We start from the raw sequence: 18,570 nt of genomic DNA on the forward strand, positions 1-18,570 counted from the left end.
ATATATAGGGGGCACGTGAGGGCAGTGGAGCATATTAGACTATGAGCTTCGAGACTATACAAGAGATTATATGCTTATAAATAGTGGCAGATAATGATTTACTATTTTATTAATTCAATAATATCTAAAAACATGGGAGTGGGATTTTTCTTTTCTCTTTCGAGTTTTCCTGTCAGTTTAGTTTCTTTTTTGTCTTGTTTCTTAGTTTAATTTGTTGTAGGTGATATTACCTTGTGTTAAATTGGATGTGTGCCTGTTAGTCTAACATTGTGCTGTGGAAAATGTGACTTTTTTTAAAAAAAGAAGTCACAAATTTTTACTCAAAAAGTTTTTCACAAAGTTGGTTGCCCTGCCTGTCACTTCCAAGTTCTCCACCTGAGACCAGACGAGTTTTTGCAAACTTTTTGTGACTTTTTCAAAAGTTTCATAGGACCGATACAACTAACTTTAGCTGAATTCATTAGATTAGTAAAGTTCAATTCATCCAAAAGCTTCACTGAACAAGTTCCTGGTCTATTCATTTATAATACTTATGTTTTCTTTTTCTATATTCTATATATATTTTTTATATAAAAGGATATGAGGGGATGATGAAAACAATCTGTTATAGACATAAGTGAAATCATTATTCTTGGTGGGCAAATGGTGCAAGTGTAGTGATAAATTTACTCTTATCTTCATGGAATTTCATCCAATTATATAAAAAGGCAAAAAAAAATCCTTTAACACATATTTTTTTATATGACTATGAGAGGAGAGTTTTTGTACAAATTTTAATGTACCACAAAATACAGAATCAGAATGTGTCAGACTTGTGATCTAAACAGCTTGTCCCCTTTCCTTGCCAAAAACATAAAATGAAGAGACCATCAGACATGCCTTGGAATAGGGCACACAGCCTTAATTAATTTTGCTGAAACGTCTCTAGCATGTCCCAAAAATGTGCACAATTAGATAAATATATAATCCCATTAATTGTAAAGCCCCAATTAACATAAAACCTTTTTTTTGTATAAATTGAACAATCAGAAAATTGAAAAGCAACTAATGATAATTAGGGCTCTTCCACACTTGCATTGTTTTTCACATTCAAAGTAAATTTGATGGTCCAGCCAACATCAGTGATCTTTCAGACTTTTATTTCGTCAAATTTCATTAATCCACAGTGTTAATCCATTGTTCCTACGCGTTTCAAACGAACTGGTCGTTCTTAGTCATTTCCATTTCCATGACTAAGAACGACCAGTTCGTTTGAAATGCATAGGAACAATGGATTAACACTGTAGATTAATGAAATTTGACTAAATAAAAGTCTGAAAGATCACTGATGTTGGCTGGACCATCAAACTTATTACTTTACATATCGTGCCTCTGCAAACAAGGCGGGTTCTGTGCCGACTCTAATGTGACCTCGGAGGTGAGCTGGGATACTGTTTTTCTCCTGATGTTTTTTCACATTCACTCTTCAGCCCTACTGAACCATTCTTTTCAGAATGCATTTCACATGTCCCTTTTTTCTCGGATACGTATTACATTTGCTATCAAATGACAACAATAGAAGTCAATGGACAATGTCAGATTATAATATGGGTGGTATGGGCGACTGCTGGGGCCTGATCGCTCAGGCGGCCCATGTACCTAATAATTTCTTCTGAGCGTCAGTCTTTTCTTACTGTATGGAGGGAATAGGCTGCTGGGGAGCAACACTAGCAACTTTTGGGTGCAGTTCTGCCCGGACCTGAATGCAGAGAGCCCCTACTGCTGCTACCTGCTGGCCTTGTGCTGTGTGCCAGTGTTCTGTATGTATGTCAGTCACTGAAGCTGTACAGAGCACCTTGCACTCTCCCTGGCCCTGCTCCTGCCAAAGTGCAAGAGAGCCCCAATGGCACTGAAGATAAACTTGGAATCATCAATAGTTTGCTCTAAAATCCCCTGCCTTAGCTATTCCTGTGGTCCTCACTGCTTCGGAGGGTGTTTGTAAACTGCTGTCGCATGGAGGGTCTTCTGAGGACTCTGAACCCAGGAGAAAAAGAATGTGTGTCTGTATCCTATGTGTATATTTTATTTAAATAATGTACACATTTATGTGTCAATGTTGTGTATAATGTGAACATATTAATATGTTGTGCATTGCTATAGGTTTGCTGATGTATACATATATTCTTGTAGTTTTTTTCTGCTGTAATAAAACTATGTTCAAATATGTACTAGAGGCTTTGTTAGGATCCTCTGTTGCAGGTTATGTGAAAAATGTAGACAGTGCTCTACAGTTAATAATGCACACCATGAGGTAGATCAACTGAACCATATTATACTCGGTGATATCACTTGTTCTCACCTTGTTTCCATTAAGTCCATCCTTGTTTTTTCCTTATTTTTTTGTTAATGCCTATAAGGCCCAGTTTACACCTCTATTGGCGCCTATCTGTTCACCTGTTTTAATGTTTATAATGGTGAAACTATAGTTACAGTCATTTTCACCCTTATAATTGATGGAAGGGGGTTTGCTAAACTGAAGCTGCACAGAAGACCTTTTTATCCTTTCTCTTATACTTCTCTGTAGTGAGATAGCATAATGTAAAATTAAGCAATGGTGTGAACTAAGCATAAGTGTTGCATGATGAGGACTTCTATATAGTCAGCTTGATTGTGGTTCTATAATAATGTAGAAAGCTTGTTTGTGGTACTGCATCAATGTAGTAAGTTTGGTTCTGGCACCATATCTATATAGTGAACCTGCCTCTGTCACTGTTTCTATCTGGTAAACTTGTTTCTGGTAACATATTTAAGCAGTAAACATTGTTCTGGGTGTATCTATCTAGCAAGCTTGGCACTGTTACCATATATATGTGTTATAATCCTATACAATATGCAACATAATGTGCATATATAATTGTGCACATCCTTCATTCTTTAGTGTGGCAGGTTGGGTAACCGGGGCCCCCTGACACTACGAGCCACAGCTATGGCTGCTACCGGTGTTAATTAAGCTCTGGGTGAGATATATAGAGTTTGGACCCACATTTATCAGATATTTATGCTATATTATACCCTGACTTAAATGTCTAAGTTATTAAAAAACCCTTAATATTGTAAAAGAATAGCTTTTATATGTAATATTAATATTGTAATTTTTAATATAATACATATGTGTATATAAGTTTTTCTCATCCTGTCTACAAATCTGAGCTAACTAAGGTTAGGGATAAGAGGCTGACACAGAAAAGTATGAGTAACTTTAATTATAATAGATATGCTGCTTATAGGAATGAAGATTAGGAATACTATGCCCTGTCCATATTATTGATATTGATATTTAGGTGTGTGAAGCAAACAAGAAAACAGAAAATCTGATCAATTTATCACGGCAGGTCATAGAGGAGAGGTGAGGAAGGGGAGGATAGGGAGAAGAATCAATGAACTCACAGCCATTTGGTCATCTATATTAATGAGCACCAGTGGACAGATTAGATGGACAGCACCATTTAGTCTCCAAGACTATTTTAGTTTATTAAAAGTAATAAATTACTATGAATAATATTGTCAATGAAAATGGATCGAGAATCCATAGTTATTGCCTCATTGGTGTATTTGTATATTGATCAACACATTATTTAAAGGTCAGGATAGAAATGCCTCCATATTAATTTAGTTGATATATAGTTGATGGCACTTTATTTATGTTCATACTTATGTATTCTGCATGTGTCCAGGAAAAAAATTCACTGCTGTGATCAGCAGTGTATTGTATAGTTATTGTTTTTTAATATTCCAAGTCACTCTCTGTTTTAAGGGTCTTGAAATCCTGCAAGTTTCACTCTGATACCTACTCAATTCTATAGGAGGACAAAATAGAATTGCAATAGATAGGATAACGCCACTGACCCATCATTGCTTCCACTTCTGACAATGGATGATATTGCAGCTTATCTAGAGCATGTCTAGTACTTTCACATATGACTGAATAATTAGGTTTGTAAGTGGTCATGAAGCTGCTGTAAACCAAAACACTATATTGCTGTTACTAGAGCAGATGAAAACCTCAGACAAGATGGAATCTCCTACAATTATAAAAGAATACAGATTTAAAAACATATGCAATAAGGAATTAAAAATAAAATTGCAAGTGTTAATATAAATAATATGATTACGGTGATGTTTATATAAACCAGGGATACAAGGCAAGGTAGTCCTCTAGTCATCTCTCCATCCCTTACCAAAACTTTCGCATTCAGAAAATTCATTTCCTGTAGGAGTATGGGAGTTATTTACCTGCTTACCTGCAGGTGCTCCATGCAATATGTGGGGAAACGATTCATGAATTTGAATTTGCATTAGTGAACACATCAGAGGCATTACCAATAATCAGGACACTCCTATAGACATGTGTGGCAATGTCACCAAAGCAATCCTGATATGATCCAATTCCAAGTCATTGAAGCGGTCAACCCCCTCCCCAGGTGGGGAGACTATAACAGGTTAATATGTCAGTGAGAATCACGATGGATCTTCACCCTAGCGACAGTGAGACCACAGGGTCTCAATGATGATGTACCTTATACATGTTTCATATAGTTTACCTACAGTCACCGTATCATCTCGGCATATGGCATTAAGTTATCAGCCTTATCTAAGAATATAATGTTCCGATGTTCCCGTGTAATCTGTGGGTTTTGATGTAGGTGGCGTCTGTCCTGTCTGTGGGAGCGTACCTATGCACAGGGGGCCTTCTAAGCTGTCGATACTGCCTAACAGAGAAATCTTGAATTCAATGGTCTCCTTGACAACCCCAGTGTAAGCGATGGTACATACTCCACTCTCCAGGGGCAGTTCTTGAGCCATGATACTGGTATGGATGGATCCGCCTACAGTAGGTTGGATCAATCATAGATGGTGATCACGTGTGCTCCATCGGCTACATTGTAGCAGAGTGCTAATTGACATCGATGAGCCTAGTTAATGTCCACCTCTGGATGTTGGTGGAGTTAACTGTTTAAAACCCCGGGCATTTCTGACTGGTGATATGGCCGATTACAATGCTGTGTGACAGGGTTTCATTTGTTTATTTCATGCACCTCTGAGGACGCATCCAAACACTTTTAAGGATGTAGAAACACGTTAGATGTTATGGAAAAATAATGTTAGATTGATGTTTGTGTTTTACCAGGGCCTTCAATCCAGATGTGTGGCACTACAAAATTGTGTTCCAACGGACTCATATAGTTTTAAGGTTCACAAGCCTGGGTAACCTATGAAACATATCTTGATACAGAATACCCCAACTTAAAACCATTACACTAGTCCACTCAACTGTCCAATGCCTGAGTTAAAAGTCGTTTACTTTTCTTAGACAAGTCTAAATGTTTTAACAAAAGAATCAATTCATTTTTTTAAAATGTTTCTATCCAGGGAAATGTTCTCCGCCCTTTTCCTTTGCAGTTTAGCATTTAGCAAAAAAAAAAAAAAAGGAAATAATGAAAGAGTGGATGGCTATGGGGAAGGGTGAACAGAGGCTAAAATCTCCTTGTATGCTAATAATATGGCAACATTCTTAAAGGTGTTTTCCCATGAAAGACAGTTTTAAAATTTTATTCCCGTAGTGATGTTTACACAATAAAGATAAATTTTATGCATGCTGTGTGCTGACAATATGCTTAGATTATCAAGGTACAGGGTTTATCTACACTTTATTTAGCTTCTGAACATTCTACTAGCATCTGACACATAGAAAAAGAGATGAGACAGATCAGGGATACAGCAGTTTCAGAAACTAAATATATACTTGACAAAAGAAATTGAAAAGAAGTGTAAAATATGGAATGGAGAGGGTCACCTAGTTAATTTGATTATTATTTCAAGGTTTATATATCTTTTTGCAAGTATTCCATCATGGGTAGACAAAACAGTCGGTTATGGGGCGTATAACAACAAAAATAAAACAAGGGCATCTTACTACCACCTGGAAAAAAGGTGTAGGCAACTTTTCTTACATCAAGTATATTTTTTAGCTGCTCAGCTGCATTATTTAATAGATAACAGGATAATGAAACATCACACAAAATATGTGGAATGGAAAAATAAATTTTTAGAAGTATGCATGGAATAACAGAAAGGAAATAAGTTAGGACTATATTGACCTAAACTTTAAAAGGGACCAGTTATATTCTTAATATAATGAAAAACGGAAGAATAAAAAGTTGTGAAATCCTTAAAAGAAGAATATATACCGTATATACTCGAGTATAAGCCGACCCAAGTATAAGCCAAGGCCCCTAATTTTACCACAAAAACCTGGTAAAACCTATATTTTTTTTTAGTTGAGTATAAGCCGAGTTTGGGTTTTCAGCATATTTTTTTGTGCTGAAGAACTAGGCTTATACTCAAGTATATATGGTATATATTTAGGGGTCTGATCAATATTACCCACAATTTGGCATTTTTGCACATGGTCTATTACAATGTACCACCATCATGTTGTAATTGATCTACTTAAATTACAATGCCTGAAGTCACTCCCAGATGACATCAAAGGAAGCACCAATCACAGCCAAGATGGCAGCACCGATGTGCCGTCAGCTTTTATAGCCTGCCAGCCTGTTTGCTGTGGGCATGTAAAGGCTGAAAACCCTCGATTGGTTTTGTATGGAACTCTTTCCAGACATCCCGTGCCATATGCTGACTTTTACATCAGTTTGTGGCAAGGCATTAAATAAGATGATATTGGCAGCTAATCTCCTAAGTGAGGAATTGGATGAGTCTTTGCTTTTCCATTGGGAAGGTTTGTGAAAATATAACTAAGATCCAAAAGTATGAACAGATTTATATTCAGAAAAATAAATAGAGATAGGAGTTAATATAACAGTTGGAATGTGGATAACTACTTTTTTCTTTCACTAGGTAGAGGGGAGGGATGGGAAGTGAAAGTTTTTTGTGAGTCCCTTACCAACATGGATGCACATCCTCTCCATACATGGCAAGTTTTCTGCTGCACAATGCAGCTGACATTTCTAGTTCCAATTCCATCTTAGATGGCACAATAAAATTAAACTACAGAATCTAAGCCATTGAGGCATATGGTTGGAGACATTTTGCCACCATTTTAACAACACATCCCTACTCCCTAGTAAAATTGTAGGGGATAGACAATCAGTTGCCATTACAGGCAACAAGGCTTATAAAGTAGTCTATTTCTCCATTTTCCTTTCCAAAAAAAAAAACAGAATAAAAAATGGATGTGTCATGTCGCCCCAAACGCTGTATAATATTAAAGAAAATTTCTTCAGCAGACAAATATACAATCCTGTACACAAAAAAGTATTAAATAACCATATAAATATATCTAAATACTATAGTGTAAAGTATAACTATATATAGTATCATTAGCGTGATACCATATTTATCAGGAAGCATTGTAGCATGCTGCTTTGTAATACCCTGTATGTCCTCCCTAACACTGTTGATTTGTTTTGTGAGTCTATGGGCTATGTGTTAGTAAAGTGTTTATATTCTTTTTTTCAATGTTACTGTACTTGCTTTAATTATTTGAACTAATGCAGAAATATCCATAACCTACAATAGATGTATCTCTTTTGTTTAATTTTCCATTACTATTATTGATAATTGATAGATAAATGTAAATTAAAGAAGGTTTACTGTTTCTAGTGTTTCTTCTGCTCTTACACTGATCGCAGGACAGGGTCCCCACCTATAGACTTCAAGGTCACAATATCATACAATACCAAAATATTCTGTTCAGTACAGACATTCAAACTATCTTAGACATTAAATTATCTCTAGGGAAACCAAAAAGATATTAGAGCTCATTCTCTTGTGCAGTTTAGAAACGGAATCTTTTCATGATTTTATCAATATTTATCCCTCTACTTCACTGTAGACTCTAGATACTACCAATATTGTTTGAGTATGAAGTTTTACAATTCAACAATGTATTTGCAAATTGAAGAACCTTCAGTGACATGCAATTCAGTGTGTCTTTTTTGACACATTATTTGCACATGAAGGTTGACCTTATATTCATGCAAAACTGATGAATTCCAACCATCAATTTTATCAGCTTTAAATGTCCTGTACAACCAGTGCCTTATGTTTTTATGTTTGAGTACTTTAGGCCTACGATTACATCGGTTGAGAGTTGAGAACCAATTTGTGAGTAGATTCATATCACAATTGACTAACATATAGTAACTTCTTTAGTTATATGAGAGGTAAGCTTAGCAACGGTGATTGGATACTAAATAAAATATAACCAACATATCATATTATCATATGTTATTTAAATTGTAGTCTGTGATTCCAAGATTCTAATCACCTTGACTTGTTTGGATGTAGCTAAAGTGTAGCTCTAACTACCATGACTGCTGCTCCTACAAAAGAGTTGACTCTATATTATTAAGCTATGATTAATTATTGTGTGGGATGAACAATACATAGTTAATGTTTTCTTGCAAAAAATATGACTTTTTTTTCTCTCTTGTAGTTATCAGTTATGTGGTACAAGCTGACACAAAGGAAGAATATCTATGCAATCTGCTTCACAGTCATTTGTGCGTTCTCCTCAACTGTCTGCAGTGATGATGATGATGATGATATTGTTCAGACCAAATCTGGAAAAGTAAGAGGCTTACAAATTTCAGTGTTTTCTAAGACAATCACAGCTTTTCTTGGTATACCCTATGCGGAACCACCAATTGGATCCTTGAGATTTAAAAAGCCGGAGCCTAAAAAACCTTGGCCTGATGTGTGGAATGCTACAACATATGCCAATTCATGCTTTCAACTTGTGGATCAAACATTCCCTGGCTTTTCTGGAGCTGAAATGTGGAATCCAAATACACAATTAAGTGAAGACTGTCTTTATCTTAACATATGGATACCAAGCCCTAAGCCAAGAAATGCCAGTGTCATGGTTTGGATATATGGGGGCGGTTTTGAGACAGGAACTTCATCTTTAGAGATTTATGATGGCAAGTTTTTAGCACGGAATGAACGTGTCATTGTTGTGTCTTTGAACTACAGAGTGGGAGTTTTGGGTTTTTTTGCATTTTCAGGTAATTCTGAAGCACCAGGAAATGCTGGTCTATTTGATCAGAGATTAGCACTTCAATGGGTTCATGAAAATATTGCAGCATTTGGTGGAAATCCAAAAAGTATAACTATATTTGGAGAAAGTGCAGGGGGTGCATCTGTCAGTTATCATTTGCTTTCTCCCAAAAGTTATCCCTATTTCACCAGAGCCATTATGCAAAGCGGAACTGCAAATGCCCCTTGGGCTGCTATAAGTAACACAGAAGCTCATAATCGAGCTCTGACATTAGCAAACATGTTGAGTTGTTCCTTTAGAAATGAAACAGAAATAATTGCTTGTGTTCGAAGTAAGACTCCACAGGAAGTCATTGAAAAATCGTTTTCTATTCTAACACGTAGATCATTAATAGAAATTAATTTTCTTCCAACTGTTGATGGAGATTTTCTTATTGATTTACCTGAAAATCTTCTGCAACTTGGACAAATTAAAAAAAATACACAGATATTAACTGGAGTTAATAAAGATGAGGGGTCATATTTCTTAGTTTATCAATTACCAGGGTTTAGCATAGACCATGAGAGTTTTATAAATAGAACTCAGTTTCAAGAAAGTGTGAAAATAGCATTTGCCAAAGCCACTGAACTTGCAGTAGACTCTGTAATTTTTCACTACACAAACTGGGAGGATGAGCAGAATCCGGTTCTTAATCGTGATGCCATGGATGATATTGTTGGAGATTACAATTTTATATGTCCACTGCTGGAATTCACAAAGAGAAATTCTGAGCTTGGGAACAAAGCCTATGTGTACTTTTTCAACCACAGATCGTCAAAACTCGCATGGCCGGGTTGGATGGGAGTTGTGCATGGCTATGAAATTGAATTCGTTTTTGGAATTCCAATGCACAGGAGACTCAATTACACAAAGGAGGAGGAAAGACTTAGTAGAAATGTTATGAGGTTTTGGGCCAATTTTGCAAAAACTGGGTAAGTTTGTTTCCTACTACATAATTTCTTTACCATTTCCTCGTAATTTTACAATTGTGTAATTATAATATAAAATGCTGAGCGTGATTATTATAATTGTGAACACTTTTGTGGATGTTCTGTGATTGCCACATGTGAACTACCTTTAATAACTTGCTTCATCTGATTCCTTTTGACTCATCAAAAGTTGCAGCTTTATATGAACACCTACTAATAGTGTTCTAATTGAAGGAAAACAGCTAACGTTCCACCACAACATATATGACAATATGTCCATCTCATTGCCTTTATAAATAATATATTAATGTCTTTTACTTTACTGAACATCTTATTTCACTATTGGCTGTCTTTGGATTCCAACAACCATGTCTCCTGCTGACTTGGTTCTGTGCTGCAGACAGTTATGCCAGTTGTGATGGATAGATGTACTCTCCATTCACAATCCTTCTCTGTTAGTCTGTATTTTGTTTGTTCTGGATGTCAGGGGATACATTTGCCTCAATAAATTAGCAGCATTATTAATATAATGTATATTTCAGAATAAATATGCTCTCGTTGGGTTTATTTTTCTACAGAGTTACAGAGTATCAGGAAAGTGACATTAGAAAACTGAGGTAGTTAAGCAACATTAAGCTATAAACTGACATAATATAAATCAGATAATCATTAACTTGGAATTAACAACATGGGATTTTTGCATTTCTGAACTCTAAAATGACATGTCATAGATCAAGCTTATTTACAGGAATGTACTGAAAGTACAGAAAAAATGCTTGGTCTGGGTCCAAGGTGAGTATGCTAAGACAAAATGTTTATAGGAATCCACACTGACAATACGGGTTTAATAAAATTTATTTAATCCATATATACATTAAAAAGGGACATCACTTGGAAAAGTATGCAGTTACATGTTTCAGGCAAAAAAAAATAATTCTAGTCTTTAATCAAAAAGTCAAAGTGAACATTCTTAAATAAAAGAACACCACCAAGAACACTGTCATGAATTCAATGATGGGGTGGTTACAAAGAATAACAAGACCCGTAAGTTCTTACAGTCTTTGAGAGGTTGGGCTCATGGCTTGACACTTTGCTACAACCTTTTGTTCTGAGACTCCCTGGATATATGCACGTGACAGTAAAACAGTTTTGTCTGCAATAGAAAATATACCTTACACTCATGTGGATAGTTGGATGTTGCTGCTCTGTACACCTCCATTCCAGATAAGGGAGCATGCAGGGCAAGCAACACCAGGGATAAAGTAATTTCTCTTCTGTGTTACAGAATTTTGTTTTAGATGTATTTCACTTCCTCTTATGTAACAATTTTTTATGTTTTTTTCTTACAAAAGTTGAGTTGCCCAATGGGCACGCTTTTTTCGTCTATATTGGGAAATTTATATATGGCCACCTGAGAGGAAAAATGTCAGTTAACAGATAACAACCCTTTTGCGGTACATATACAATGATATGGCAGGTATATCAACAAATGCCTCTTAATATGGCAGGCAGTCACCAACATCAGGCATCACAACACTTACAGCTGATAGTTTTTATCCATCTCACACAATAAAGAATTGTACCTATTGGGGGGTTTATGAGGGCTAAAAGAGCCTCCTCCACCAATGAGGCATAAGACACAGAATGTCGAGTGATTACTATTCGCTTACACAACAGGGAATATGGACACAAATTATGCAACAGAGCCCGCAACAAAACAGACACAAAGGATTGTTTACAGAAGAATTAAAAAATTCCACTCAAATAACAAATAGTAAACCTGTTTTTGTCACTCAGTTTACTATCCAATACCAGGCAATAAAATGTATTGGGAACAAATACTCTATGTGGTTATGTTTTAAAAACTGTGCTTGTTGTAGAGGTACAAGGTGCAACATCTGTTGTTATATGCTCAAAACCTCATGCTTTTAATCTTGGGTCACTAAACAATGTATTGCATACAGAAACACCTTAAAGGGATTATCCGGGTTTAAAAATTTTTTTATGGCCGGGCTGGGGAGGGATAGTTAAACATAATAAACATGTACTTACCTCCTCCGGCGCCGCCGATGTCCCGCGCCGCGGTCACTTTGATTCGTGCCCCTGTAAACAAACAGTGGCACGGAAGCCGCGCACAGGGAGCTTCCGGTCCGCGTTGTGGACGGCTCCTCCCATCCATCCCTATCTCTCAGCATTGTAAGCACTGGGAGATGGTGCGCATGGGAGCATCCGGCCGGCCGGAAGCTCCCTGTGCGCCCTTGTACTGAAACCGGCGCACCGAGGGCCGCGGCGCGGGACATCGGCAGCACCGGAGGAGGTAAGTACATGTTTATTATGTCCCTAATAGCCCTCCCCAGCCCGGCCATAAAAAATTTTTTAAACCCGGATAACCCCTTTTACTGTGAATCAGCATACATCATTTATTTGATGACATGTTCACAATGTAATCTTGGGCTGTACATCTCAAAAACTAGTCCCAAGGTCAACATCTGCAAAGAGTTTGTATGTTCTCTCTCTGTATGCATGAGTTTCCGCCGGGTCCTCTGGTTTCCTCCCACACTCCAAAACATACTGGTAGGTTGATTAGATTGTGAGCCCCATTGGGGACAGGGACCAATTTGGTAAGCTCTGTGCAGCGCTGCATAATCTGTGTGCACTATATAAATTAAGGAATTATTAAAAACCTGCATATCACATAAGAGATGTCAATCTAAGCAATACAGCAATCACTCGTAATGCCCTGGGGTGTGAAAACCCTTCCGGGACATACATGTTGGCTCCACTTACTTTATGATGATAGAACAGATACCTGCCAACATATAGCGCAGGGATTGTGTTAAGAAACTACATATGTGTGAAGCCTTTCGGATCATGCTATTAGATACCCAATCTCCAAACGGTATGAATCACCAAAAGTATTTAATATATGTTCATTTATTTGCTATGTTTACACAGTTTTTTTTACAATGATAATATACATATTTACCTGTAATACCGGGCTTCATGTTACGTCTTTATGTGCTCTATGACATTGGGGAAGATTTATCAAGCTGTCTGAAATTCAGAATATTTCTAGTTGCCCATGGCAACCAATCACAGCTCCCCTTTAAAATATTCATGAGCACTGGTAAAATGAAAGCTGAGCTGTGATTGGTTGCCATGGGCAACTAGAAATATTCTGACTTTCAGACACTTGATAAATCTGCCCCAATATGTTCATATGAATGCACCTATGGAAACCTGAGTTGCGTGACCGTATGGGTCTTGTGATTCTTCATAAGTATGCCTTTTATTGCATTCAAAGCTGTGCTTCTGGTTGCGTTCTTCCAGTTAAGCATGTGGACTTTGACTGTATCAATAGGTATGATTAAAGGGGTTGTGCACTTACAGAATATTATTTATATTGTTTGTGTAATAAAACGTTATATCATTTTTCAATATACTTTCTGTATCAATTCCTCACGGTTTTCTAGATCTTCTTGCTGTCTTGCTATAGAAAGCTTCTATATTTACTTCTAGTGGATAGAAACCTGTCCATGGTCAAGTGATGGACATGCAGGTACACGCGCCGTTATATCACAGAGAGTAATGAGAGTCATGTGATATAACAGATTGTGCACCTCTGTGTCCATCACATACAGATTTCTATCCACTAGAGCAGTGATGGCGAACCTTTTAGAGACCGAGTGCCCGAACTACAACCAAAATCCACTTATTTACCATTAAGTGCCAACGTGGCATATTAAGCAGTAACTTATCGCTACCTGTTATTCCACATCTTTCAATTGTATCGGACGCCTGAGGCCAACAATACAGTTGAAAGAAGGAGGGCAAATTCAGACTTTAATTATAGCTTCTCTCCAAGTTGCCTGGGACAGCGGAAAGATTTGATGGATTTGATCCTGTTTGGTGAACTCTGTCCTGGGGCAATGGTCTGAGTGCCCACAGAAAGGGCTCCGAGTGCCACCTCTGGCACCCGTGCCATAGGTTCGCCACCACTGCACTAGAGGAAAACATAAGCTTTGTATAAAAGGACAGCAAGCAGAGATGCAGAAAACCATGTGAAATTGATACAGAAAATTTATTGGAAAATTGTGTAACTTTTCATATAAATTATTTGCTGAAAGTGAATAACCCCTTTGAGAGAAAGAATAATCGTTTGTCTGAAACCCGTACTGATGTCACTTTTTTAATGTATCTATGGATTAAATAAATGTTATGATTTTGTCAGTGTGGATTCCTATGGACATTTACTCATACTACATTACTGGAACTGACATGTCTTGTGACATTCAAAGGAAGCATGATAGAATCTGATTCATATGGATGTAGCCATTGTCAAGCAAACTGGTGAATCATGTTAGCACCATTCACCAGCAATTGCAGGGTGAAGGTCTTTCATTTATGGAAATAGCTGAACTGTGTGGGCCGCCAAGCCATTCAAATACATAGATGAGGTTACCTAGAGTCATAAGCTTGTAAAGCCGATGACCGATAGTAACAGGAACAAAGCGAGAACAAATCTGTGCCATAATTAATAACTACAGTACTTCGATACTACGCAGGGATCCCTATAACTTAACTTAACTTAATAATAACTTAATAGGGGTTCCTGTATTCTCGCACATTAGTGCCCTTAGATACCAGTGCATGTATACCATAAATATATTTTCTCATCCTGGATCATTAACACTACTTTCACACACTATTATATTATGTACAGACGTTATGTGAAGTTTTTAATTGGATAAACTTGATGGTATGAATCAGATGATCTAATTTTATACTGATCACTTCACTGGACCCCAATTAACAAACAGTAATCTCCACAACATCAATTAAAACACATGCCAAATGTAGTTGCTGCCATTGCGTATCATGCTATTGAGATATTCTGTAAAGATATATATATATATATATATATATATATATATATATATATATATATATATAAATATATATATATATAATAGGGAGACATACATAAACTACATAGTATGTATACTGTATAACACCAGAAAAATGTTCTTAGAGGATATTGGCAACCATTCATTAAATATTGGTTTTAGAGTTAATGCTATAAATACATTTTGGATGCTGCAGCTGAGATTAGCTCAGATCCGTCTATGTGCATTCCAGATAGAGAGACTTGAATTGACTTGACAGCTTGCATTTCTGAATAACAGTTTACCAATAAAGGCATCATCTCAATCCAATTAGCTGCTAATTTCTCTCAATACATTGCATTTTTCTCCCCTGTGGTTGAGGCAATATAAACTGACATGATTACAAAGTTTCTAGAGAAACAGAAACAATGGTCTCTATAATTTTGGAAGTTTACCAATTTCGAGGGGTCATAATGCAAAACTTACTACAGTACTTCTGAAACAAATTAAGATCAACCTAGAACCTTCTGTGCAGTAATTTTGTTTCAGTAGAACAAAGGGGACTATATCAGTATCCATAACCCATAATATGGAAAATAAAATGTTTTATGATATTATCAAAAATCATCATAACAATCAGAATCAGAAACAATAAAGGCATTTGTCCATATGAGCAAAGGGCTTTGTTACATCTGTTCATCCTATGTGCTCCTACACAGCAGCTGTTGCATGGTGCAGCTATTGATTACTTCTGACTGTTAGGCACAACACAGGAATTAAATCATTCTCTGAAGCAGGGCATACTTCATGTAAGAGGAGAAGCGCTGAGCCCCAGCACAGAAGCAGCAGAGCATCATTATCAGAATGTTATAATTGTGTTTTCAGCAAAACCACTCAGCTCAGGGATTACATATGATATTTTTCTGCATCAGTGTAGCTACAGCGTTCTCATGTTATGTTTGGTTTATAATGCATGAAATCAAATGGTAGGTTTCCTTTAATTCTGTTTTTCAGATAACAGTTGTAAGTATGGACCGATGGGGCACATTCATATTAAGTCTGATTTTGTGCTCCTTTGTGAGCCTATGTTAAGTCTGGCTTTTTCTGCTGGTCAGATGTATCATAGAGGTTGTTACTTATTAATAAATGTGAAACTAAGGTCTCTAGTAAATTTGTTTAAAAAGTTGGAAAAAAGGGCTCCAAAAAGTTAAACAGTTTTAAGTTATTTCTTATGCCGGGTAGAGGGGCAAAAGTTTATTTGCGCCAAAATTTGTGACTTTTTTAGTGAATTCCCATTTCTGGAATCGGTTGATAACTCAGGGAACAGTGTAAAAAACTTGACCATTTGAAGGGAGAATGACTTAAGACCATAAAAAGTTCACACGTGTTATGAAAATTCACAAATAAAGAAAAAGAGCCCAAATTTAGAGACATGTGCCGCAATATGTACTATTTTTCTACAAGGGGGCTAAAAAATTACTCCTTACAAGTCAGAAAACATTAGCTTCTTGCAGCACCTGTACCTATAATAGTAATACTAATGCGTTCCTTAGGCCCCATGCACATAAAAGTATAAGGGGACATGATTTGGCCACACAATTTGGAGTTGGATCATGCCCCCCATAAATGTCTAAGGGACCCGGTCACAATGCGGAGAGCACAAGCTGCCGCACCACCCCGTGATCAAGCCATTTGGATTACAATGGAGAGGGGAGGTGTGGAGATCTAAAGTCCGGGTGAGCATGGGCTTACATAGAGTAACATATGCTGAAAGATCCGTATTAAAATACTGCACCTCTTTTATTAGTTAAAAATTAATACAATAAAATGACAAAATATAAGAAATGTAAAATCCCTAAATCTTTAAATGTATTTTATGAAATGTAAAATGAAAAAAATGCATAACTTTTCTGTAAATATATTTTAGGAGAGAGCTACACGTTTCATGTCAACTTGTAGAGGAACATGACTGACATTTACAGTATTACAGAGTTTAACACAAAAAATTGTAATTTTTATGCTGCTAGTGATCTATTTATATCTCATCTTAGCTGACTGCAGCATCAATCTTACTTAATAAGGAATGGAACAAAGTGTCTCTCTGAAATTAATGATGAAATTCATAAAAAGAAATATGGCTTCTGCCCAACTGGGTTTCTGTCCAACAAGCCACAAAGTAACTTACACCATTCCTACTGCCTGAAAAATAATGTTATGTTTTCTCTCATCCTTTGTTGCCAAGATACTAATCAACTTAAGGAATACTGATAGAATCCAGCATGATGACAGCAGGCTGGAAACTTAAGCAATGCTATAAAGTATTGGGACTTTTTCTCTCTTAGTCGCGCTTATCGCTTGCTAGAGAAAGACAAATATGCTTAGACGAACCTTCAATGAAACTGAAAAGACTAAGAGGAAAAAGTCATGTGTCACTGTTATATCTGAAAATTACTCAAATTATCACAATTTCTATACCTGTTCAGGTAAACTTTCTGTTTGGCTCTTCTTAAAATCTCTTTGGAATAGCTTCAAATATCATAATAATTTTTACTTTTACTTTTTTTATGGCCTGAGAGAGACGTTAACTTCATTTGATAGTTTTCATAACTACTGGTCTGTTTATCACAGTGGTTTAATCAAGCACTATGGGCTCGGAGAGTCCGTCTCAGGGGTTTAGCGGAGCCTCGCCACGAAGGTCAAGACACACAGATATTTGATTTATCACTATAGAAGGGTTCGGTAAATGGACATATGAAACTGGTTAAGGTTAAGAACCATTGGCTTATCAATGTAGCGGAAAAATATCCAAAAATTGGAAAAAAATAAACTTTTTTGACATTTTCTTCCTATTAGCAGTTACAGTTAGAATGTTAAATATACCTTTACCTAAATATAATAAAAATAAAAATGGCTTCAAACTGGAACTGTATAGCTGAGCCATTCCTTTGGTCCAGCTATAGATGCATAAGATGAGTGTTCTTCTAAAAACTCTGCCTCTGGAGACGCAGTTCTGGTGCCATTTTAAAGGTGAGAGTCTCCCTTTCAATATCACAGAAAAGAAATGTTTACTGTTATAGTTTGAAGTGGGAGCTTTATATAAGAGTACCCTTTTAATCTGTAAGTTTATTCTGACTACAGGTTTTGCAGAGTTTCCTCTCTAAAATGATGATAGAACTTTGTTTATAGGTGTCATGGTTCAGTGCATATAGCCTTTTGAGGTGTGCCAGTCTCATGATGTTTATACACTTGCTATCTGCAGGAGTATGTCCAATTAGGAAGTATATAGCCATATGGCAGTCATGAAGAATCAAAAACTTTGGATCCAACAATGCATTTGGAACTTTGTTTCTTTATCCCCCACCATTCCTGAAAGAAAAGTTCAGTTTAAAGGGCAACCATACTCATAAGTAGTTCTCAGCAGACATTGCACACACCAACAAGAATTGGGCTGTCTGTTTTCTGTTCCATTTTCTGTGTATTTACGTCAAATAGCAGCTAAGCAAACCCTAAACCAAAAAAGGCATAGAGTGACCCTCCACACATTTGTTTGCTTCTTTAATGTAGTTCTAGAAAAACTTTAGCTCAAGATTGTGGGTATTTAAAATTGGTAAAATTAAGAAATAATTGCACATTAATCTTAAATATGGGGAAAGGG

The 18,570-nt window shown here is 36.6% G+C and overlaps 1 protein-coding gene across 2 annotated transcripts in view; it reads left to right on the forward strand.

The window, feature by feature from the left end:
* The window catches only part of BCHE (butyrylcholinesterase), a 57,662-nt gene that overhangs the window by 1,449 nt on the left and 37,643 nt on the right, over positions 1–18,570 (forward strand). For both annotated transcript variants that reach the window (XM_072142884.1, XM_072142886.1), the window contains exon 2: positions 8,498–10,032. In XM_072142884.1, coding sequence (XP_071998985.1) covers positions 8,507–10,032 — 1,526 coding nt within the window. In that variant the 5' untranslated portion in view covers positions 8,498–8,506. The remainder of the gene's footprint in view (positions 1–8,497; positions 10,033–18,570) is intronic.

This window comes from Engystomops pustulosus, chromosome 3, assembly GCF_040894005.1.
Source record: "Engystomops pustulosus chromosome 3, aEngPut4.maternal, whole genome shotgun sequence".
Lineage (NCBI taxonomy): Eukaryota > Metazoa > Chordata > Amphibia > Anura > Leptodactylidae > Engystomops > Engystomops pustulosus.